This window comes from Embiotoca jacksoni, unplaced genomic scaffold, assembly GCF_022577435.1.
Source record: "Embiotoca jacksoni isolate LCO1_2020_lvr unplaced genomic scaffold, fEmbJac1.0.p SCAF_3, whole genome shotgun sequence".
Lineage (NCBI taxonomy): Eukaryota > Metazoa > Chordata > Actinopteri > Embiotocidae > Embiotoca > Embiotoca jacksoni.
This window is the reverse complement of record NW_027185381.1, coordinates 5,060,168-5,083,919: the sequence shown is the minus strand read 5'-3', so window position 1 is coordinate 5,083,919 and position 23,752 is coordinate 5,060,168. Positions and strand designations below refer to the sequence as shown.

General features: G+C 40.4%; 2 protein-coding genes across 5 annotated transcripts in view; one reads left to right on the top strand and one right to left on the bottom strand.

Annotated features, from left to right (window-relative positions):
* Nucleotides 1-1,771, top strand: part of ptprz1a (protein tyrosine phosphatase receptor type Z1a) — a 156,491-nt gene extending 154,720 nt beyond the window's left edge. For 2 of the 3 annotated variants that reach the window (XM_069162122.1, XM_069162121.1), the window contains one exon: nt 789-1,771. In XM_069162122.1, coding sequence (XP_069018223.1) covers nt 789-932 — 144 coding nt within the window. In that variant the 3' untranslated portion in view covers nt 933-1,771. The remainder of the gene's footprint in view (nt 1-788) is intronic. The other variant, XM_069162123.1, reaches the window with a different exon arrangement.
* Nucleotides 1,772-6,274: 4,503 nt separating this feature from the next.
* Nucleotides 6,275-23,752, bottom strand: part of aass (aminoadipate-semialdehyde synthase) — a 42,939-nt gene continuing 25,461 nt past the window's right edge. For both annotated transcript variants that reach the window (XM_069162694.1, XM_069162693.1), the window contains exons 17-24: nt 23,449-23,557; nt 22,093-22,233; nt 21,798-21,965; nt 17,895-17,990; nt 14,258-14,373; nt 12,550-12,638; nt 12,291-12,467; nt 6,275-9,265 (exon numbers count right to left, since the gene is read on the bottom strand). In XM_069162694.1, coding sequence (XP_069018795.1) covers nt 9,147-9,265; nt 12,291-12,467; nt 12,550-12,638; nt 14,258-14,373; nt 17,895-17,990; nt 21,798-21,965; nt 22,093-22,233; nt 23,449-23,557 — 1,015 coding nt within the window. In that variant the 3' untranslated portion in view covers nt 6,275-9,146. The remainder of the gene's footprint in view (nt 9,266-12,290; nt 12,468-12,549; nt 12,639-14,257; nt 14,374-17,894; nt 17,991-21,797; nt 21,966-22,092; nt 22,234-23,448; nt 23,558-23,752) is intronic.

Genomic DNA, 23,752 nt, shown 5'->3' with positions numbered 1-23,752 from the left:
TTTAGCGTAGCAAGCAGTTGATATAGAACACCGGTTACAAAATATTCAGCCCAGGACTTATACGCAGGTGACTGCACTACAGCGGCATGTTTTCATGCACACCCTGAATGACAGGCACACAGAGATAGATAGGTAGATGTAGACAGAGCACACAGAGCTGTTAATAACCAGATTTTTTTTTACGGTCCACTGGCCCACCGATGAGGCAGTTACAAACATTTGTAATATATCTAGTTTTCCAGTGATCTTGGTCAGTACATTTAATGGTACACACCAAAACTAAACTTATTTGCCATTTGAACAAACTTCATACTCCCAAATGTTAAAAACAAAGACTTAATGAATGTAAATTATTGTTGCAGCATACAGTGCAAGTCACCCCATAACAACAAATAAACCAACAGTCGCAAAAATTTGCGTAACACATGCTGATCAAGTAACGTTACTTGGAGTACTTATTCATGAAGTTTAGTTTGCACGCAACAGGAACAGCCTCTGAACTTTTTGATTGCCCTTCGTATATTGCAACTCATGTTGGACTCTGATTTGGAGAAAAAAAAAACCTTAGTACAAGCAAGCTAGTTGACATAAAATTCTTTTGGACGTCAATGTATGTTTCCCAGGAGTAAATATGGTGTCGGTTAAATTGCCACTTTTACTTTTAACTCTAAATTGTTGCTAGAAAAATCCTACAGTCTTGTCAGAAGACGTCAGAAGATGTAAAATGACTTGTTACATTAGAAATACCAGAATGCTAAATCAGATCTGCAAAACACATTGTTTTCCAGGAGCAGTACCAGTTCCTGTACAAAGCCATGCTTAGTCTTATTGGGACACAAGAAGACAAGAAAACCCTCCAGTCCTCCGACAACAACGGAACCATCATGGTGGGAACAGCCAGCACCACTGAGAGCCTTGAATCGCTTGTGTAACTGCCAACCCTCCCAACTCCTCCCCCGTTAAAATAACGTCTAACTTTTACAAATGAGCAACATCATTTTTGTCCTTCTTCTTTACCAACCTAACAGAGCTTCTCCTGATGCCACAACTACTCCATAAAAATCCTCACTGTTCAGGTCTCTGCATACTGGAGTTTGAGACTGGCATGAGTGAGTTTCTCCTTTGCTAGAGTTGGAGTCTTTACGCTTTTTGTAATGCGTGCCTTTTTGCATTCTTCATCCTGTACTTGTAATTTTGATACAAGTTGTAGATTGTATCTGATGTTTTAACGGTGTACTGCTCTGAGACATTTCACTCAACTAACTTTTCCTAAGCCTTTGTATTTATTGGCACTGAGCCAAATGGAGTAAAAAGGGAAAAACTGCATCTTTTTTTGTATCAAATGATACTAGCTTGCCGGTATTTACACCTCTATGTAAATACCATCATAACAGAAAATGTGGGGATACAGTCATAACTAAAACAATATGCTGGAATAATGAAATAATACTAATCTAATGTAAATAATATTATAGTAATCACATCATTGGACCAAATTTGTATTTATACTTTTAGATTTTTGTATTTTACCATGTTTAGTGCATTTAAATGTTATGGTTTAATTGTAATTGCTTAGCTGGAAAACGTTAATCCTTTTATACTCTGGATTTTGTAACTAAATGTGATGCATGGGGTACTGACGTGTTTGTTTTTTAGCTGGATATTAAAAACACTGATGAGTTATTAGCTAGGGGATTAAATAAGTGGAAAAACACAATAGAAAACGCTTGTTGGTGTTTGTTTTTAGTGTGGGCACAACCATTGCTGCGAAGATATAACAACACATTTTAATTTACTGTAGGGTATTATGATGTGTTGCCTTCAAGTCAGTTTGGAAATTTCCATGGTGAAAATTTGAAGTGTCTTATATGACACCAAATGTAAACAACATTGCAGGTAGCATATGAATATTTGCAACATCAGTTTAACAGAATCATGGAAACACAGGATTGATAAATGAGGCCGTACACGCAATGTTTTACATCAACTTCGTCAAAATACTATACACAATAGCCTACCAGGTACCATTAACATTATATAGTCTAAGTAATGTTCACTTTTTGTGGTTGTGGCCATATTTATTGACGTCAGAGTGCATGAATGTGGCCTGCGTTTAAGAGTTGTTCCATCACACTTAAGTAGGAGGACATTTTCTAGTGTTTTCTGAAACATTGTCAAGACATAAGTCAAGAGGGGAACTCGGTAGCTAATCTGAGACTCTCAACTGTTAAGACTTAAATATAGGGAGCCAAACTGAAACTTGAACTTCCAAATTCTGTTTTAGAAGTAACAAAATCTTACTGACATTCATTAGCCCGAGACAGCCTGCATTCACAGTGGGTACGGAAAGTATTCAGACCCCTTTAAATTTTTCACTCTTTGTTTCATTGCAACCATTTGCTAAAATCAAAAAAGTTCATTTTATTTCTCATTAATGTACTCAGCACCCCATCTTGACAGAAAAAACAGAAATGTAGAAATTTGTGCAAATTTATTAAAAAAGAAAAACTGAAATATCACATGGTCATAAGTATTCAGACCCTTTGCTCAGTATTGAGTAGAAGCACCCTTTTGAGCTAGTACAGCCATGAGTCTTCTTGGGAATGATGCAACAAGCTTTTCACACCTGGATTTGGGGATCCTCTGCCATTCTTCCTTGCAGATCCTCTCCAGTTCCGTCAGGTTGGATGGTGAACGTTGGTGGACAGCCATTTTCAGGTCTCTCCAGAGATGCTCAATTGGGTTTAGGTCAGGGCTCTGGCTGGGCCAGTCAAGAATGGTCACAGAGTTGTTCCGAAGCCACTCCTTTGTTATTTTAGCTGTGTGCTTAGGGTCATTGTCTTGTTGGAAGGTGAACCTACGGCCTAGTCTGAGGTCCAGAGCACTCTGGAAGAGGTTTTCTTCCAGGATATCTCTGTACTTGGCCGCATTCATCTTTCCTTCAATTGCAACCAGTCGTCCTGTCCCTGCAGCTGAAAAACACCCCCATAGCATGATGCTGCCACCACCATGTTTCACTGTTGGGATTGTATTGGGCAGGTGATGAGCAGTGCCTGGTTTTCTCCACACATACCACTTAGAATTAACGCCAAAAAGTTCAATCTTGGTCTCATCAGACCAGAGAATCTTATTTCTCATAGTCTGGGAGTCCTTCATGTGTTTTTTGGCAAACTCTATGCGGGCTTTCATATGTCTTGCACTGAGGAGAGGCTTCCGTCGGGCCACTCTGCCATAAAGCCCCGACTGGTGGAGGGCTGCAGTGATAGTTGACTTTGTGGAACTTTCTCCCATCTCCCTACTGCATCTCTGGAGCTCAGCCACAGTGATCTTTGGGTTCTTCTTTACCTCTCTCACCAAGGCTCTTCTCTCACGATTGCTCAGTTTGGCTGGACGGCCAGGACTAGGAAGAGTTCTGGTCGTCCCAAACTTCTTCCATTTAAGGATTATGGAGGCCGCTGTGCTCTCAGGAACCTTGAGTGCCGCAGAAATTATTTTGTAACCTTGGCCAGATCTGTGCCTTGCCACAATTCTGTCTCTGAGCTCCTTGGACAGTTCCTTTGACCTCATGATTCTCATTTGCTCTGACATGCACTGTGAGCTGTAAGGTCTTATATAGACAGGTGTGTGCCTTTCCTAATCAAGTCCAATCAGTTTAATTAAACACAGCTGGACTCCAATGAATGAGTAGAACCATCTCAAGGAGGATCAGAAGAAATGGACAGCATGCGAGTTAAATATGAGTGTCACAGCAAAGGGTCTGAATACTTATGACCATGTGATATTTCAGTTTTTCTTTTTTAATAAATTTGCACAAATTTCTACATTTCTGTTTTTTTCTGTCAAAATGGGGTGCTGAGTGTACATTAATGAGAAATAAAATGAACTTTTTTGAAATTAGCAAATGGCTGCAATGAAACAAAGAGTGAAAAATTTAAAGGGGTCTGAATACTTTCCGTACCCACTGTATATCTGGAAAGCTGCAGTTTTCTTTTTTTTTTTTTCAGGGACTGTCACTTGTCAGGTGCACAGACATCCATGCCACACAGGAGGCGAGGCGCAGATCCATAATACACATTTAATTTATTTTCATGCTATTTTCTTTTGTTCATTTGCTATGGCCACCAAAAAAATAGCTGCCCTTAGGTCGGAAAAATTATTTTTCCAGGTTTTCCTTTCCATTGTTGACACAACTTTTTACCCCCACAATTTTTATATTTGTTTAGCTGTGAAAACTTGATGTGAAATACTGTATCTTCTCAAGTCCAGTTATTCTGGACTTTGCTGTGAAACTTTGGTAACACTTGTATGGCAGAACTTCATTGTTAGACCAATGCGTTTTGGCTTGTGGTCTTCATCAGAGTCAACCTGAAACACATTTGAAAAACACTTAAACAGGACAAAAATAAAAAAGGTAAAAAAAAAAATTAAGAAAACTCACATATATCACACTCACATCACCCAACAGAGCACCTTCAAGGGGTGGGTTAGGTTAAGGTCCTGTAGCTCCAGGCCAATTGATACTCTACAAGTCAAAGGGCAAGGCAAGTGTCCACTAAGGGGCATAGTTGACATTATATTTGGTGCAAAGCACCTTGATACATATAAAACCATTCAACCATGCCCACATGTTAATGCTCGATGTTTGCAGCAGAATGAACCCCAAGGAGGAGGCTTCACCAGTCTCAGGTGACCAATGGTAAGGAGGGTGGAGGTCACAATGCCCAGACAAAAGATGGAGCGAAAACACCCCTCTGTGGGCCTGACATGGGAGTGTCAATGAAACAAAAACATAGACAGAGAGAAAAGGAAGACCTAATTCAGTTTCCCGTGAAAACTGAGTTGTATTCAACGTTTGGATTATACATTTTCCCTTTAATCCCTGGACTGAACTGGTTATTCCAATTGATTTCCCATGTGTTAATCTGGGCTAAGACTCTGCAAGAGGACAGAAAATAGGTCAAGTGTCCAGACATTGTCTTGACCGGCTGCCATATCCACACCTTAATTTGCATTTTTGACTTTTCACAATTGCATGCCCAATTATGCCATGCTTGGTGGCCTAGTTTGCATGGGTGCCCTCAAATTGAGCGGAAGCAACAATGCATATTGTATTTGTTTCCTCAAAAAGGCGAAGGTGGATGCCAGAAAAATGTCAGAGCTGTGTCAGATATTCTAAGTGTGGCATCCATTACATGGCAAAGTCCTTTTAAAAAAATGTTTAAGTAAAAGAACGAAAGTATTACTGTCCTACTTTTTAACGTCAAAATAATGAAATAATACATTTATTGTAAAATGACATATTCCTGACCTGTCCAGGGTGCACTCTGCCCTCGCCCAAGGACAGCTGGGATAGGCTCCAGCGCCCACACCCCCCACTCCCCGTGACCCCGTGCAGGACAAAGCACGGATGGATGATATTGAATGGACACACACAGACAGACACACACACACACACACACACAAACAATGTCATTGTAAGTATATTGTGTAGGTGAATAAAAGGACAGCACCTGCCTTTGATCCAGTCTTTTCATCTTTTAAGATTACAATTGGAACCAGAAGGCACAAATCAACACACACTGACAGATTATGTCAGAAAATCGGCTCATCTGTAAAACAAAACAGAAAAAAGGGATGGAGAACCACACCACAAGAATTGGGTAAAGTTCTGAAGAAAAAAGCACAGGTAGATCTAAAAAAAAAAAAAAAAAAGGTCAGGTTACCCAAAGGAAACAGTGGCAGATGATTACAGAAGGTATCACAATGCAGTAGATTTGGAAAGCAGAATTACAGAGCCTCTACTGCAAGATGCAAACGTTTTGTCAGCGGCTGAATTGAAAATCCTTACCCAGGTGATAGAAAGACCGGAAGCAGCCATAATCCAAACCACTCCAGGCCATCAAGGAGGTCATGGAACTTTCTTTATTGGTGATGGAACAGATGATGATGTAAATTTTGTCTCGCTGGTTGTACAAAGCTATTCCTTCAATCTCACAATCACCACAGATGTATAACTAGTGAAGGACTAAAGTTCAGGGCTGAGACACAGCACCCTCAAAACGTTAGTTGAGAGCAGGTTGAATTGTTGTTGTAGGAAAAGCTTAATGGTTCAGTTCACTCTACTAGGGTTCTAGACAAAAGTATTTCACTTACCTGTAAGAGATCACAGAGTTGAATTGGAAGTGCTTAAAAACATACATTGCGTTGGGTCAATGAATTGTAATGGAAGCTGTTATGTCTCAAAGTAATGAATAAATCTCTGATAAACTCAGGGTTGAATATAAATAATTCCGTTTATTACATTTACAGAATAATAATGCAAGTTCCTGAACTTAAGAGAATTAATTTTATTAATGCAACCATCACATTTCTAGAAAGAAAAAATATTCAAGACATAAATGTAACCTTAAACATGAAAGAGAAAACAATAAAATTGTGTTCATGTTAGAGAAGGTAATTACAACTGATTCTATGATGTCAAAATTTGACACAAACCTGCCATTGTGTTGAGATGACTTGAAATGTCATCTCCATTTGTGAAATGTTTGATTTAAGTTCTCTCTTTTTAAATGTAACTGTAACACAATAGTCTTTGTATCATTCAATCCAAACCTTAAAATCCTACATCATATCAAACAACACACTGCTTTTTAAAACCCATATACACCCTCTATCGTACATATTACTGTAAAAAACATTTATCTCAGGTATATGTATAATCCCATTCCAAAAAAAGTTGGGACGCTGTGTAAAATGTAAATAAAAACAGAATATGATGATTTGCAAATCATGTAAACCCATATTCAGTTGAAAATACACCAAAAACAACTGATTGAGTTGAGAAATTAGACATTTTATTGTTTTATGAAAATGCTCTTTTTAAATTTGATGCCAGCAACATGTTTAAAAAAAAGTTGGGACAGGGGCATGTTTACCACTGTGTTGCATCATCTCGTCTTTTAACAACACTGTCAGCGTTTGGGAACTGATAAAGACCACTTGCTGGAGTTTTCAAATTGAAATGGTTATTCTTGCCTGATCAGGACTCAACAGTTGGTGGACATCTTTGTCGTATTTTTCATTTCATGATGCACCAAAGGTTTTCAAATGGGTGACAAATCTGGACTGCAGGCTGGCCAGTTTAGCACCTGGACTCTTCTACTACTGAGCCATGCTGTTGCGATATGTACAGAATTCGTTTTGGCAGTGCTTTGCTGAAATAAGCAAGGCCTTCTGTAATCTATAATCAAAATTTGTTATGCCATTGGACAGTTTTCCACTTTGGCTCAATCTGAGCTCAGGTCCAGAGAAGGTGTCGCGTTTTCTGATCTTATTTATATATGCTTTCTACTTTGTATGTTTTCACCTGCATTTGTAGAGGCAGTGATGTGCAGTGCAGAAGTGTTTCGGAGCTCAGTGATTTCCACTTAAAAATCATGTCTGTTTTTAACGCAGTATAGCCTCAGTGCATTTAAATAGTTTTTTAGCCTATTCCCTGACGTACAGAGATTTCTACGGATTCTAAAACTTTTAATGAAATTGTTTACCATGGATGATGAAATCCAAAAATTCTTTGCAATTTTACATTGAGGAACATTATTCTGAGATTGTTATACTATTTACCTAGTCTTTTAACAGAGTGGTGAACCCCTCCCCATTTTCACTACCGAGAACTGTATTTATACCCAAACATGTTATTGATCTGTTGCCAGTTAACCTATTTAGTTGTGATAGTTCCACTGTTATTTTATTTTTTTATTGTACACAACTTTTCCATTTTGTTTTGGTTGATCCTGTCCCAACTGTTTTGAAAAGTGTTGCTTCCATCAAATTCCAAATGAGCATATATTTTTCATACAACAATGAAATCTTTCAGTTTCAACATTTGATATGTTGTCTTTGGGGTTTTCTCAAATTAAATATAGGGATACAGCATTTGCAAATCATAGCATTTTGTTGTAACTTTTTTGGAAACAAAATAAATATTTGTATTTTGCCTATCAAAATCTCTCCACAAGGTCACCATATCCCTAACTTCCAGGTTGCAACAGGTGTCTTTCCATAGAAAAAAAAAATGCCAATTTAGCTCAAATTATATAAAATTACTAGCACACTTGACTTCATTCTATAATAAGCAAAATGGCGCGCAATGCCAAAGCAAGAAATGGTATTCGAAAGTAGTGTTACATACAGTAGTTGGTAATGCTGACAAATTTATCAATCAGCAAAGCCGAGTGGCGAGGCTGCTTCCACAACACATCTTTGGCCTCAGTCTAAAAGGATAGACCAATGTTAGTTACACAGACTGACAGGACAAGCTGTCAGTCCAACAAAACTATGCAGATTTAGGATTGCATCAAAGGGTTACAAAACATCTACATCAATGTTGCAATCATCACTCTGATTGAACAGTTCACCTGTGAGAATATTGTGTTTTTAACTGGTGACAATCGTTGTGATCAGCAAGTTTTGGATGTCAAAATTTACCATTAACGGTTCAGTTTTTAAATCCCAGTCAGACAAGGTTTCTATAGTAGTTTTTACCTGATCCTATGCTTGTACTTTTTAATAGTTTAAATTTCTAATGCCTAAAATAGTGTTTGATCAGTCAAATCATAGTTTGGACGTCCTTGTATTTTACACATCTTCACAGAAGAATTTTTTTCTGACAGTTGATGCCAGTGATTTACTTATTTCCGTTCGGCACAGATGGGACAATGAAGCCAAACTCAGGATGCTGTTAAAAAGCAAATTACTGAGCATAGCTGGCACATTAGACTTTTGATTTAATTCTAAAACTAAACTTTAAATGTTGTTTAGTTTCACTGTAAATGTTGTTATGAAGCAAAATGTTTCATTTTGACAAACCTTTGAGGATTCAATTTGGCTTTTTCCTTTAAAATGTTTCCTCCTGTGAAAGGTTAACTTTGACTCCTTTCATATTTATAAGAAAATGTTTACTTTATCAGCCTGGTAGGTGAGTTAAAAATATCACTTCAAACACAGACTAATAGCAAAAAAGTGAATGTGAGACTTAAGAGTTTGAATAAAGATGGTGAAAAAACAGCTAATAGGGTGTGGATTTTACACATTTTCTCTGGAGTTTTTGGACAGGATAGGTATCAGCTCTTTTCAGAGGCTCAGGTCTACTCCTGCACGGTGCTCTTTGACATGAAGTGCAGCCCCTCCTCCTTCAGCCTGACCAACGCTGGCATGTAGATCTCCTTCATCATTGGAACCACCAGACCTTTACTACTGATTTCACCTACAGGGAGAAAACACAGATATTTAAGTTTAAACTTCAGCTCAATAACATCAGGGACTCTGTCTTACAATGGGCACATACTGGCGCCATGTGCAACGTCTTTGCTAGTTTTAAACCAACGCAGATGTCATTTTCCCATCCAGTGTCTTAGTTATTTAAATAATAAATGTACTTGCGTCTATCTGAGCGTTTATGAGCATTTTGGTCCTTAAATGAAGAGCGGTCAGGCACATTGTTGGTGTACCGCTATCTTAGGCGGTTGAAAGCAACTGACCAATAAAAACGTGACGGTGTAGCATTTTACTATCATTTTAAGGTGGCACAATTAAGACAATAATGCGCACCTATACAAATAACAATAAAAAAAGATTAAGAATAAAACTAAATTTAAAAATAGGTAAAAATGTATCAATCTGCTCATTCTGCGGACAAGATCTATTTCCTCTGCAGTGATGCATTCTTTCCAGCTCATTGGCAAATCCATTGTTTTATTGGCAATCCACAAAGGTACAAGTACGTTTGGCTTTTAAAGGAAATTGCAAATGACACAAAAGTTTGGGCGCTACATGAAGATTTAGGTTAAAACTTCAGCTTGAACCTAAATCTTTATGATGAATTAAGAGACAACATACAACCCCTTTGAACCACGCATGTTACTTTGCATTCAGATTAACGACCGTTAAACTAGCAAAAGTGGATTATGACACTCCCAAAATGCACTTGTATAATGCACTTTAGATGGTACCCTGAGATCATTACAATACAGCCTCAACTCACACCTTCAGCATTATATTTGCTGTTCCATGGAGGATTTTGTGGAACTGATTTTTTTTCTTTTTCCTTAAATCTTTATTTATTAAAGCTCTAAAACACCAAATGTATCAGGAACAGTGATTTGGAAATACAATCACTTACTTAATTCACACAGCCCTGTAGATTTCTATTTCCACTGTCCTATTTTAATTTGATTTGGGTCTTTTTATGTCTACTTTTTCCACTTTTCATCCCGTTGTGCTTTTTGTTGTCTCAATGTATGCCCCTTTTTCCATTGTGAAAATTTCATTCACAATTGTCAGGCATTGGTCCTTCACTCGCGGTTTTACGGGATTAGGGCTATTCAAAAGTACTAACACATTGACATTGATAGCGGAAACTTTTTTTGATGCCAATTTTAGAAATTCCATTTTCAAAAACTAAATGAATTACTTGCCTTTGCATTTTAGAAGAAGAGAGACTTTTCTATGGCTACAATGAACAATTGTCCAAGTTATTGTAAGGTAATATAAACTTTAGGTTACCCAAGATTAAACAAGTGATTTTATCTACATGGCTGGCTGCCTGAGTAAAGGCAACATATGTTGGCTCACTGACACTGAGATTTAATCTTGTTGTAAATGGAGCAAAAGTTATGTGTCTTGGAACGAAAAGGTATGAGTGTGGATGTGGTGTAGGTATTGAAATCTGGCGCCATGTTTCAATGCTAGATACCACCAAACTGTGCCATAAAATTACCGAAATTGGGTTTCCCTACCCAAGAGATGGTAGTACCTTTTCACACTGTACTAACAGTATTTTCACCACATATCTTCCCGTTACACTTTCTTCAAGTAAATTACTAAAATAAAGTACTGTGTTTGAAGATATTTTCTTAAATTGCCTACATCCACGCTCTCTCCAACATTTCTGATATCAGTTTAACTGCTCTTTGTTAGGATTCCTGTCTGTTCCCAGTGTGTTTTCCCCTGTTTAACCCCCGAATACCTCTCCTCCTGTGTCCTGTCATTCCCCTGTCTGTTTTTTTCCCTCAGCAGTACCCTCCTCCAAGCACCGCCCACTGCCGCACCTCTCTCCGGCAGCACAGCTGAGCGGCATTCCGAGTGATTACGCCGGCCACTATTTATACCCTGGTCTCCTGCCCATCCGGTGTCAGTTCGTCCGTTGCCTTCCTGTCAACCCGTCCAGTAAGTCCGTCCGTCTCCCGGTGTTGAGATTCCGATTCTGACTCCAACCTGTTTCCTGCCGTTCAGTGTCGAGCCACGGGCATCCACCTGAACGAAGAAGATTCCAGATCGTTCCTCGGAGATCATCTGCTGTAACTTGGCAATCCTGTGTCGAGCTATGAGTGTCACACAGTTGACCCTGCCAGTTCTGTCCAGTGTCGAGCCACGGGCATCACCTGCACGAAGAGACCTTCCAGTGTGTTCCTCGGAGATCCGCTGTCGAGGGTTTGGGCGATCCTGTGTCGAGTCGCGGACGTCACACAGTCGATCCAGCCAATCAGCTCGCTGGGGAGAAGTCTGGGGATTCCCCCAGCGGAGCATCGCCGTTCGGCTACGTCACCCGGCCACGTGCCAAGGAGAACCCCGGGATTCCCTCGGGTGGCGAGGCTCAGATTGAAACACAGACTCTTGGCGTGCATTCCTGTTTGCACTAACTGCCCGGGAAATAAAAGCCTGATTCCTAAGAGATTTTGCTGTGTTTCTGCATTTGGGTTCGTTTATCCCCTCACATCATAACACTCTTTTTCTCCTTTGGGGGAGAAACGCTCACTTTTTCCAGAAGAATTCCCTCCAGGTCCATGAACTGGTGGATATGTAATGGTTCTTCACTTGTTCTGCCAATTATCTTCCCATGTTAGATCCCTCTCCTATTTCATTTAATTTCAAATTTGTAGTTGAATGCTTAGTAATAACGTCCATTTCTTGGTATCACGCCAAAATTATTCTTGTATTACTTTCCTTGTAACTTTTTATTACGATGATTCACACTTTTACTTTCTTGAAAGTAACTGAATGTATCTGTACAAGACTTGCATCCACAGATCATATTTTACTTTCAAAATTATAAAACTCTCCTTCTCCTTCAAAAACATGCCAAACTGTCATTCCATTCCCTTGGTCATATTTGGCTGGTTTGAAATTGCAAATATGCAACCAATTGTAATTTTTGTACATCTTCTTGAATCTTGTAATATTATTTTGAAAGGCCAAGAAAAAATACAATTTTGTAGAGTGATGTCACTGACCTTCAAGAACCATACGAGCAGCAATGGCTGCTGGGTATCCTACAGTCTTGGCCATGGCAGAGAAGCCGTTGGGCTCGCCATAAACCACCAAGCTAATGTGTTTGGTCTCCAGCTCGCCAGCTGGGTGGCGAATCCCCACATCATTTCTCATGATGATCATGTCCCGTTCACCCTTATCTGACCACAAGAAGGAAGTGATTAGTTTATGTACAAGTATTACATTTAGTGCTTGTGTTCTTTCAGTAATAAATGAGCTCACCATAGGAGAGCTTGGCTTCCAGATGCTTTGTAAGAGAGGCCAGAACGGTGTCTGCGTGTGGCACAGATTCATCACTCAGCATCCCAAACCTGCACAGAGATACAAAAAAACAACACATTTTCCTCTATTAAATTACCTTTGCAAGGCCATATTGAAAGCTTTAAAGAATATTACTCCACTGTACTACCACAGCAGTGCTGCAACAGCAGCCCACACATCCTTGGCTAAATCTAAAGAGATGAGCAGTTTCTTTTTGTGGCTGCTTTGCTGGTGAATTGAATAAATGAACAACATGTTACTGAATTTAGCCACGAGCATATTGGCTTTTTACCATTTAACGGCATAGATGGAATGTTTCCAACAGTTCACTTTTACCGTCGGAGGAATTTACATGTCAAAGCCAGCATTGCCCTCCCTCTTCTCTCCACTGCCAGGAGCGGAAGAACAATGACTGCACGTGGCCTTGGTCTGAAGAGACCCTTGGAAAAGTGAATTTAAATTGAAGATCGTGCACGCTACACCACTTCAGGTGTCCTTGTAAGGGAGGGAAATGAAAAGTGTGCAGAAGAGGAGCGGCTTCAGCCTTGTTCTTAGCCCACCATGCACAGCACCACCACTAACTTCTGCCTCATCTACTCACACCGGAGCAGCACAAAAAAAAAAGACATTCAAAGACAGAGTTACACAAGATTACAGGTTTTTTGCGGTTTCTTTCCACCAAATAAAATAATAGCATAATAGAAAATGTTTCCATTTTATGACATCTACATCCTGTCGTCACCTACGTGGGCTGCGTCTTCCTATACTTGACATTAATTGTTTTGACGGGCGAGCGTCTAAAATTGCGTTGTAAATTCAGCAAGTAGCCGTTTCCGTTTTAATCGATAATAATTGATGAGGATTAAAGGGTGTCAATTTTATTAAAGCCCTTTTTAGCCTTTTAGCGGCAATGTGTGGTCAAGGTTAATTTGGCTATGGCCACTTTTGCAGAAGTTGGAGTGGGAATGTTTTCACTCTGAGCAGGGATATTGATTATCAGTTATATGACAGACAAATACATAGATAAAGAGACAGAGACAGAGACACTGACCTTTTTAACCAGGAACTAAGGGTATCGATGTAGAGTATAGGAGAAAACACAGGTAAAAACCTTAAAGACATTAACACGGGCTGAACAGAAAGTTCTCTGCAGCTCTTCCAACTAATTCAACTGCTCTTTTATACAAAGTTAAGTCAGATATTCACTTTTAGCTTTTAAGCAGCAACAAATAGAAAAGGACAGCTAGTAGCAGCAATCCCACCGCAATTTCTTCAGAAATGGTATAGCCTTGTTTATATTTAATAAGCTGCGGATTCCCAATTATCACTCAGGGGGATGTCTTTCTCTGTCTCCATCTCTCTCTCCGTTTGTCTGTTTCTCTCTGTCTCTTTCTCTCTGTGTGTAGTTTAAATATTATAAAATGTGTGTAAGCATGAAAAGGAAAATATTATGCTACCCCCCTTTTGTAATAAGAGTTGAAATAGTAGTTGCTAACAGTCATTCTCCAGATGGCATCATGGGTTCCTTGATGTGCACTGAGAAATGTTGTTATGGTATTGAGGCTTAAGCACTAGATTTTAGAAGGTTCACATGGCACAATGGTTTAAGAGACCTTTTTTTTTTTTCTCGGCACATGCCTGCTAGAAGCGTGTGAAACACTTCACTCACCATCTCAGGGTGTCCATCCTGAAGTCGTCCTGTCCGACGCATTCGTACACAGCTTCTTCAAAGGCATCTTGGGAGATAGAAGAAGACAATCCCATTTGCTGACAGAGGAGTTGTTTCTGTGGAGCAAAAGAAAAATCACTGCAAAGGTCTTCCTCTCTGTAGTCCCTCCACCCAAATGCTGACCAGCGCCTCTTTAGCTGCAAGGTTGATCTATCATAATTTTAGGATATAATGATATTTTTTCATCAGAGCTATTCAAGGCGTCTCTATTTTACTATAATTCCGTTTTCATTTATTCTGCTTCATTTGGATAGTGCATTGTGTAAAGCTATTCTTTGGTAGAACTTGTGCTTTTTTTTTGTGTGGAGTGAATGCAAATCAGTCATTCTAGAAAAAGCACAGCCTAAACTTTTGTACAGGCAGACGTGGCAACTGCATCTCTATATAAAAAAAAACAAAAAACGACTGCATACAGACTGTGATAGGTATAAATACGTTCCAAAACTGCACGTTTGATCAAAAGTAAATATCATTTCTACCCATCACTTAGACGAAGGAAGAACTGTGGCATTGCTGGGAAATGCTTATGCAATGCATTTGGGGAGAGAGAAGGGGGGCCAAATATTTGCACCGGAGCCAAAATCATGTTATGATGTTGTATGGTAATGCATCGTGGCCATCAGCTTAAAACTATGATTCCTTCAGACTGTCACCCAGCCACCTTTGCGTCACCAGAGCTGCCAAGGGGAGAATGGGAGTTACACTAATCCGTCTTGCATTGCTTCACTGGGGTCAGGCATCCTTCAGACTAACTGCTAAACTAATGTAACCATCAGATCTGAATAGCTCATAAACAACTTTGGGATTAGCAAGAGATCACTAAAAGAAGGAGAAAGCGTGAGTGCTTTGAGCAGAACTAGTGTCCGTTTAAATGTACAGCAGGTAATTAGCAAAATAACTGGGTTGAGATGGAACAACGTCAAAGAAACACTATTAACCGGAAAAAAGACAATAAGTTTACTGCAGCTTGTCAAGCCTGTTATTGATATTGAAAACAGCTGAAGCAGCATTCTCACAAATAGGTTTATTTTTTGTATTTTTTTTTATATCTAATACAGGCTAATTATTTTATGTACTTTTTAATTTACATAATTTGCAGCTGTGTATTTTCAAACAGGGAAGGAAAACCCTGTCTTTGTATTTTAATTTGATCACAATCTGTGAGTGCTGGTGACATTTCACATGTGGCTTTGACCCTACAAATGAACATTCAACCCATTCTGCAGAGAATACATACATACATGTATGTGTATATATACACTGCTCAAAAAAATAAAGGGAACACTTAAACAACACATCCTAGATCTCAATGAATGAAATATTCCAGTTGAAAATCTTTATTCATTACATAGTGGAATGTGTTGAGAACAAAATAACATAAGAATGATCAATGGAAATCAAAATCATTATCCCATGGAGGTCTAGATTCAGAATCATAGTCAAAATAAAAGTGGAAAAATCAGATCACAGGCTGATCCAACTTCTGTGGAAATTCCTCAAGATAAGTCAAAATGAGGCTCAGTAGTGTGTGTGGCCTCCACGTGCCTGTATGCACTCCCTACAACGTCTGGGCATGCTCCTGATGAGACGACGGATGTTCTCCTGAGGGATCTCCTCCCAGATCTGGATCAAAGCATCAGTCAACTCCTGGACAGTCTGTGGTGTGACGTGGCGTTGGTGGATGGAACGAGACATGAGGCCAGTACACCAGGAGACATGGAGGGGGCCGTAGGAGGACAACAACCCAGCAGCAGGACCGCTTTGTGCAAGGAGGAACAGGAGGAGCACTGCCAGAGCCCTACAAAATGACCTCCAGCAGGCCACTAAGGTGTATGTTTCTGCTCAAACTGTCAGAAACAGACTCCATGAGGGTGGTATGAGGGCCCGACGTCCACAAGTGGGGCCTGTGCTTACAGCCCAACACCGTGCAGGGCGATTGGCATTTGCCAGAGAACACCAAGATTGGCAGCTTTGCCATTGGCGCCCTGTGCTCTTCACGGATGAGAGCAGGTTCACACTGAGCACATGTGACAGACGTGACCAAGTCTGGAGACGCCGTGGAGAACGTTCTGCTGCCTGCAACATCCTCCAGCGTGACCGGTTTGGTGGTGGGTCAGCGATGGTCTGGGGAGGCATTTCTTTGGAGGGCCGCACAGCCCTCCATGTGCTAGCCAGAGGTACCCTGACTGCCATTAGGTACCGGGATAAGATCCTCAGACCCATTGTAAGACCATATGCTGGTGCAGTGGGCCCTGGGTTCCTTCTGATGCGTGACAATGCTAGGCCTCATGTGGCTGGAGTGTGTCAGCAGTTCCTGCATGATGAAGGCATTGATGCTATGGACTGGCCTGCCCGTTCCCCAGACCTGAATCCAATCCAGCACATCTGGGACATCATGTCTCGTTCCATCCACCAACGCCACGTCGCACCACGGACTGTCCAGGAGTCGACTGATGCTTTGATCCAGGTCTGGGAGGAGATCCCTCAGGAGAACATCCGTCGTCTCATCAGGAGCATGCCCAGGCGTTGTAGGGAGTGCATACAGGCACGTGGAGGCCACACACACTACGGAGCCTCATTTTGACTTGTCTTGAGGAATTTCCACAGAATTTGGATCAGCCTGTGATCTGATTTTTTCACTTTTATTTTGAGTATGATTCTGAATCCAGACCTCCATGGGATAATGATTTTGATTTCCATTGATCATTCTTATGTTATTTTGTTCTCAACACATTCCACTATGTGATGAATAAAGATTTTCAACTGGAATATTTCATTCATTGAGATCTAGGATGTGTTGTTTAAGTGTTCCCTTTATTTTTTTGAGCAGTGTATTTGCCCACCCAGTCTTTCACAGTGATAAACCCATCACCATTTTCACTGCTGAGAGACTGAGAGATGTTTCCTTTAGCTTTACACACTTTCCCAGTCTTTTGAGGACCCTGTCCCAACTGAAACGTGTTGCTTGCATAATTTGCATATATTTTTCATAAAACAATGCAATTTTTTAGTTTCAACATTTGATATGTTGTCCTTAGTTGAGTTTCAATTAATTATGAGTTTACATGATTTGCAAATCACAACCTTCTGATTTTACACAGCGTCCCAACTTTTTTTGGAAATGGGTTGTACATGGGTATCTAACATTTCATATCATAACCTTTAATGGGACTTAAATGGGGCTGCAGTTTATAGATGGGCTATTTGTCTGGGGTTCTTTTTGTATGTCATTTTCAAGAGAGTGACTGTTTTCAGAAAGACAAGGGGGAGGACTTAAAATTGCAGATTTGATTTCTGATGAACATATCCTAAATATGCAACACCGTATTTCCTTTCATCTCAAAAGGACAAACATTGTCTGAGGTAAACTCTCATCAATCTCAGAAGGCCTCAGCTCACTGCAGCCTTGATGCTGATCAGCAGCTATTGACATTAATAGACTCTTTCCACTTCCACAAGCTTTAAGTGGATGAGCTTCAAAACAGCCTGTTTCATTAAACGGGAAAAAACAGAGAGCAGTAAGAAGCTGAGTGCCCTGCTCAGAGGCTGCATTTTTAACTATTATAAATCTTCTTACCCAGGAAACCGGAGATGAAGTATGCTGCAGGATGGGGCTGGGTTCACTGTTGATCAGACCCAGTTTAACGAAACCACTCATGGCGTTTGAGAAGCCCTGTGGGACAGAACAGGAGGTTAAGAGAGCCACTGCGAACAAGAAACTGCAAGAGATTAGGTTTAGTCTGGGACATATTTTTTGTCTGAATACTTTTCAGAAATCAATACGTTTCACAATCTATTTTGTTTAAACTATTTTTCTTTCAGTTTAATTTGTATTCACAAAAACACATTCAGTGATTAAACTATTGTTTCCCCTGCCTCTGCTGCCACAGAGTCGTATCTCTCCTGTGTTATTTTACATGTCAAGACTCAGTTGAAAAGTCTTCATGTTATACCCATAACCTAATCAGAACTACTGTATGTTTCATACAGTCATGTGAAAAAATCCCATGAAAATTGTTGGCCTTTTTTTCTTTTGGACAAGTACAAATTTGATCCTCATTGAAAGGTGAAAGGTGATATAAACTTTACCTTTTTCAACCATTTATTCAACCAAAATAGCAATAGATGAAATATTCTTCTGGAAAAGGAAGTACAGCCTTGCCTTAAGCTTGTGATGCCTCCTTCCACACAAATAGGTAGGTGTAGGTGTTTTATATACTTGTTTTCCACCAGCCACAATGGCTTGCTGACAAGTTACAAGATGTCTGAGGGTTTTTCTTTAAATTGCCCCACACATTTCAGTGGGATTCAAATCTGCTTTTTTTTTCAATCAGGAAAATCCTTCCCCAGCGTGACGCAGAAAAACTCATTCATGCGTTTGCTACTTCTAGGCTAGATTATTGTAATTCCTTGCTGTTAGGATGTCCAAATTACTCATTAAAAACCCTGCAGCTGATCCAAAATGCTGCAGCAAGAGTACTGATGGGATTTAGCAAGAGAGATCATATTTCTCCAGTTTTAGCTTCTCTTCACTGGCTTCCTGTGAATTTTTTTTTTTTTTTTTTTTTTTTTTTTTAGATTTTATACACTTTATTAATCCCCGAGGGGAAATTTCTTCACTACAGCAGGGGGGCTCTCAGGGGGGAGATGCTGCAGCAGGCTGCCACTAGCGCGGCGCCAGGTAACCTGACCTGAGGTGCATGTTTTTGGATGATGGGAGGAAGCCGGAGAACCCGGAGAGAACCCACGCAAGCACAGGGAGAACATGCAAACTCCGCACAGAAAGGCCCAGGACCGGATTCGAACCCAGAACCTTTTTTGCTGTGAGGTGACAGTGCTAACCACTGCACCACCGTGCCGCCCTACAAATCAAGAATATAATTTAAAATTCTCTTGAAGACTTACAAAGCCCTACATGACCAGGCTCCATCATATCTTTTTTATTTCACTCTATTAATCCCCGAGGGGAAATTTCTTTGCTACAGCAGGGGGGCTCTCAGGGGGGAGCTGCTGCAAGAGGCTGCCACTAGCGCGGCGCCAGGTAACCTGACCTGAGGTGCATGTTTTTGGATGATGGGAGGAAGCCGGAGAACCCGGAGAGAACCCACGCAAGCACAGGGAGAACATGCAAACTCCGCACAGAAAGGCCCAGGACCGGATTCGAACCTGGAACCTTTTTGCTGTGAGGCGACAATGCTAACCACTGCACCACCGTGCCGCACAAATCTTAGTGCCGCCCTTAGAGATCTTATAGAACCATATAATCCCAGCAGAGCACTTCACTCTCAGTACACTGGTCTACTTGTGGTTCCTAGAGTTTACAGAAGTAGAATGGGAGGCAGAGCCTTCAGTTTTCAGGCTCCTCTCCTGTGGAACCAACCAGCTCCCAGTTTGTGTTCGAGAGGCAGAAACCCTCTCTAGCTTTAAGATTAGACTCAAAACGTTCCTTTTTGAAAAAGCCTATGGTTAGGGCTGGCTCGGGTAGACCTGAACCAACCCTTAGTTATGCTGTTATAGGCCGAGGCTGCTGGGGGACCTTGTTACATGCTGAGCTTCTTTTCTTTCCTCCTACTCTTTAACTGACTCATACCTCACCATCCTTTTCTCTCCCATACCTTCTTCTTATTATCTGTTGTCTCCATTCAGTTCCCTCGCTCGCATAGTTTCTGTTCTTTCTTTTGCAGATGTCTGGTCATGGAGCTGCATGTCTCTGCCCTGCGCTTGTCGTCTCAACCAACAGTTCTTCTCTTCTATCTCTATGCTGTCCTTTTCTCTCTCTGCTCTCCTCTCACCCCAACCGGTCGAGGCAGATGGCCACACACCCCTGAGCCTGGTTCTGTCGGAGGTTTCTTCCTGTTAAGAGGGAGTTTTTCCTTCCCTCCAGCTCCAGCTTTTTCTCCCTTAAAGAGGAGTTTTTTCCCTCCTAGCTTATGTGGGAATTGTTGAATTGTTGGGTTTCTCTTGTATTGTAAAGTCTTGCTGTAAGGACTTTAATGTGTTAAGTGCCATGAAATAACCTATGTTGTGATTTGGTGCTATATAAATAAAGTTGAATTGAATTGAATTGAACCTGTGCCCAGCTTGAGAGAGCTCCTGTGTGTTGCTGAATGTGTGCATTTCAGACTGAAAGATAACATGTTCTGCCTCCATTTATCCATTCGCTACAATATGTTGGATTCATGTTAATGTGTATTTAAAGACATTTAAATTTGTGGAAAAAAAATTGGGGCAAAAAAAAAGAAAGAAAAATTGTCTAATCAACAAAATATTTCACAGACCCCCTGCATTACCTGCAGAGGTCTTCAACAGGGGGTCCACGACCCCCGCAGTCCCCCTGTTGAAGACCTCTGCCTTAAGAAAACAGTTTTGAATTTACATGGTATTTTAAAAAAAAATCTTCATCTTGACTAATCTCATTTTACATCAATTGCTTACTTTTTGGGTTTTCCATTGCCCGTGGATGGAATGTGGGACTTTCTACTATCACCACGTCGGGGTTTCTAGCAAGCTGAGCTGATATTAAAAAGGTGACATCAAAACACTGCAGACAACAAGCTTCCACAGTTTGATGGCCACTACCTCTCTACAGAGGAGCAAGATTGGAAGGGTGTGTCCTGTCCCTTCTTTACTGGAGCACTGGGTCGCGACTCAGCTTATATCAATTAACTTAAAGGCGGCGCTGCCACTTCTCCGTGGAAGAATTGCAGCGGATGGGTCGAACGTCTCCTCACCTTTCACCTACTTTCGCAGCGAGTTGTTTCCAGGAAACAGTCCACCCTGCTTACTATACTATACTACTATAACCCTTGAGAGCAGTGGCAAAGTTTCACTTTCACGTAAGCTGAAAGACCAGATAAATAATTGGCTGCTGAGTTCAGATTAGTTCGTAGCGTTTATTCAAACTGGTCAAACTCTGCCTGCTGAGTTAGACATTTTACATTATTTTTATTTTTGTAAAAAACTTTTTTGTACGTATGTTTTGTCCTTCACATAAGTTCAAGAATCGTTCGTACTGTCTGCTCGGTGGGTGTGTTGCTGGGGACCAAAGCTGTGCACTGGAGATTTTAGAGCGATTCGGATGCGCCAAAAGTTTGATAATAATAATTATGTGTTGCATTTCTGGATCATAAAAGCCCCTGACTGGCAACCCTAGCTATGTGAAGCACACTGGGCGGAGCCTCAATTAATCCTTAGTTGCAGCACTAAACTAAACTGATCTGCTCAGAAAATGTCACAGGTTACTGCAGAAAAGCCAACAACAACATAACTCAAGTAAAGCTGAAAATCCATATTATCAAATTATTAGAAATGGTCTGTCGTAATTCAGAGTGTAGATAAGTAATTTTGAGAGAACACAATATATTTGAAAGCTTGAGGCACTTGTGTTTGCATATTCAGTGTGTGTGTGTGTGTGTGTGTGTGTGTGTGTGTGTGTGTGTGTGTGTGTGTGTGTGTGTGTGTGTGTGTGTGAATATGGCACCTTAAAGCGCAGTGTTCCTCTGATGAGTGTGTGCGCTGTCTGGATGCCGTAGGGCTCGGCGTAATTGGTGCTGTCGCGGTTTGGAAATCCCTCAAGGTTGAAACCCGGAAGAAAATCCATCGGTTTGGTGGAATCCATCAGCGATCCTCCAGGAGGGATACTCACCACCTCCAAGAGAAATAAACACACACTCAGTGTTGTTTCCTCTTGTCAGAAAGCATGGCAATTCATTTTTTCACCAAAAAAAAAAAGAAAAGAATATTAATCATTTTCTGGTTCTTTGAGGCTTCCGTACCTTGTTGTCCTTGAGGAAGATAGCTGGGCTGATGGTGTTCAGGAGGACACCATATGGACTCCAGCTGAATTTGTAGCGAAGTGGATTGTCTGAACACTCAGGAGCAGGAAGACCACCACAAAAAGAGCTGTACGACTCCACCTGAACAACATCATTAAATATTGTCAATTAATGGTGAATACTTTTTTCTAGAAATTGGGCTTGGAAAAAAAAGCAGTCTTTCCGCTTTAGAAGTGTTTGGTTAGCCCCATTTAACCTGTCTGAATTTTTGAAGCCTGTGTTTTGCAGACAAAGAAAATAAATTAGTAACAACTTCATAGCACCCCTCGACATCTTCACGGCAGAAATGAGAGAGTCTAAGAGTTTATCAATAGTGAAAATTAGCAGAATTACCACAATTCACTATAATAATTATAATTTTGTTTCCATTCACCTAAATTACTTGAAACTAAAAAGCATTGTGTTTTCATTACCTTAGAAAGAGCCCTTAATATCTACATAAGGAGCAGGTCCCTTCACAACCACCATAGATTATTTTACATGTTTGGAAAGGTGGAAGTGAGTCATGGAGCTGGCTGCAATCTGCAATTTATCGCTAGTTGCCTCTAAATCCCACTACCTGCTCTTTGCAAGAACTATGGATAAAAAAAAAAAAAAAAAAAAACAGTGAATATACGTAAAGAGTGACATTACCATTACAACACAGATCACAGTCTGTGATTGCAATATAGAATACAAAGGCTATACCTTCTGAAAAAAATATGTTTTATTGCTTCTTAAATAATATCATGGGTGTTTGAAAGTCATGTAATCTAACACTATGATTAAACTGACACAGAGAAGCTGCACTATTAGTAGCTTAATTTTCATGATGGGACCACATTTTCCAGAAAGCCCATCACGTCCTGATTTTCCTTTTTTTTTTTTTCCCGGACAGCTTGCTTTAATGATGAGAAGAGATGTTCGAGAGCCTTGATGACTTTACAGTCACCAGGGTTATTTCTGCAAATAAAGCAAGTTTTGTTTGAAAAAAATGAGATTGGTTGAATTTGCATCAATTATCGCAAGATTGCAATTTCCTGAAGGCATTGTTAATTGCCGTTTAGTGATTCATGTCAATAAAATTGCAAAAATTTGAAAAATCTCAGATAGATGATCTATATTGTTATAGCAATGACGTTATAGCTAAGAATGCCTGTGTCTGGATAAAAACCTGTGTGAAGTTCAGTAGTCGAGAACATGTGGACTGTCTGTCAGTTTATGGATCAATGGATAGATCCAATTGAAAGAAAGCCTGTGTCTGTCTGTGTCATCACCTGACACATACGCACACACACAGAGCATGTGCTGACTCACAGTGCAGCCGTCAGCTTTGGCCTGGTCGATACACTCCATGGCCAGCATGTGGTCAATACCCGGGTCCAGCCCCATCTCATTCACAATGGTGATACCTGCTTGCTCCGCACTGACACACACACACACACACACACACACACACACACACACACACACACACACACACAGCGTAAATACACATAAAATGTTACTCTTAGATAATGTGTTTTTCATGTCTATATACCTTCATTATTATTCATATTATTTTCCAATGTACTATTTTTAATCTAACATTTCCTTCCAACTTCACCTATTTACATTTATT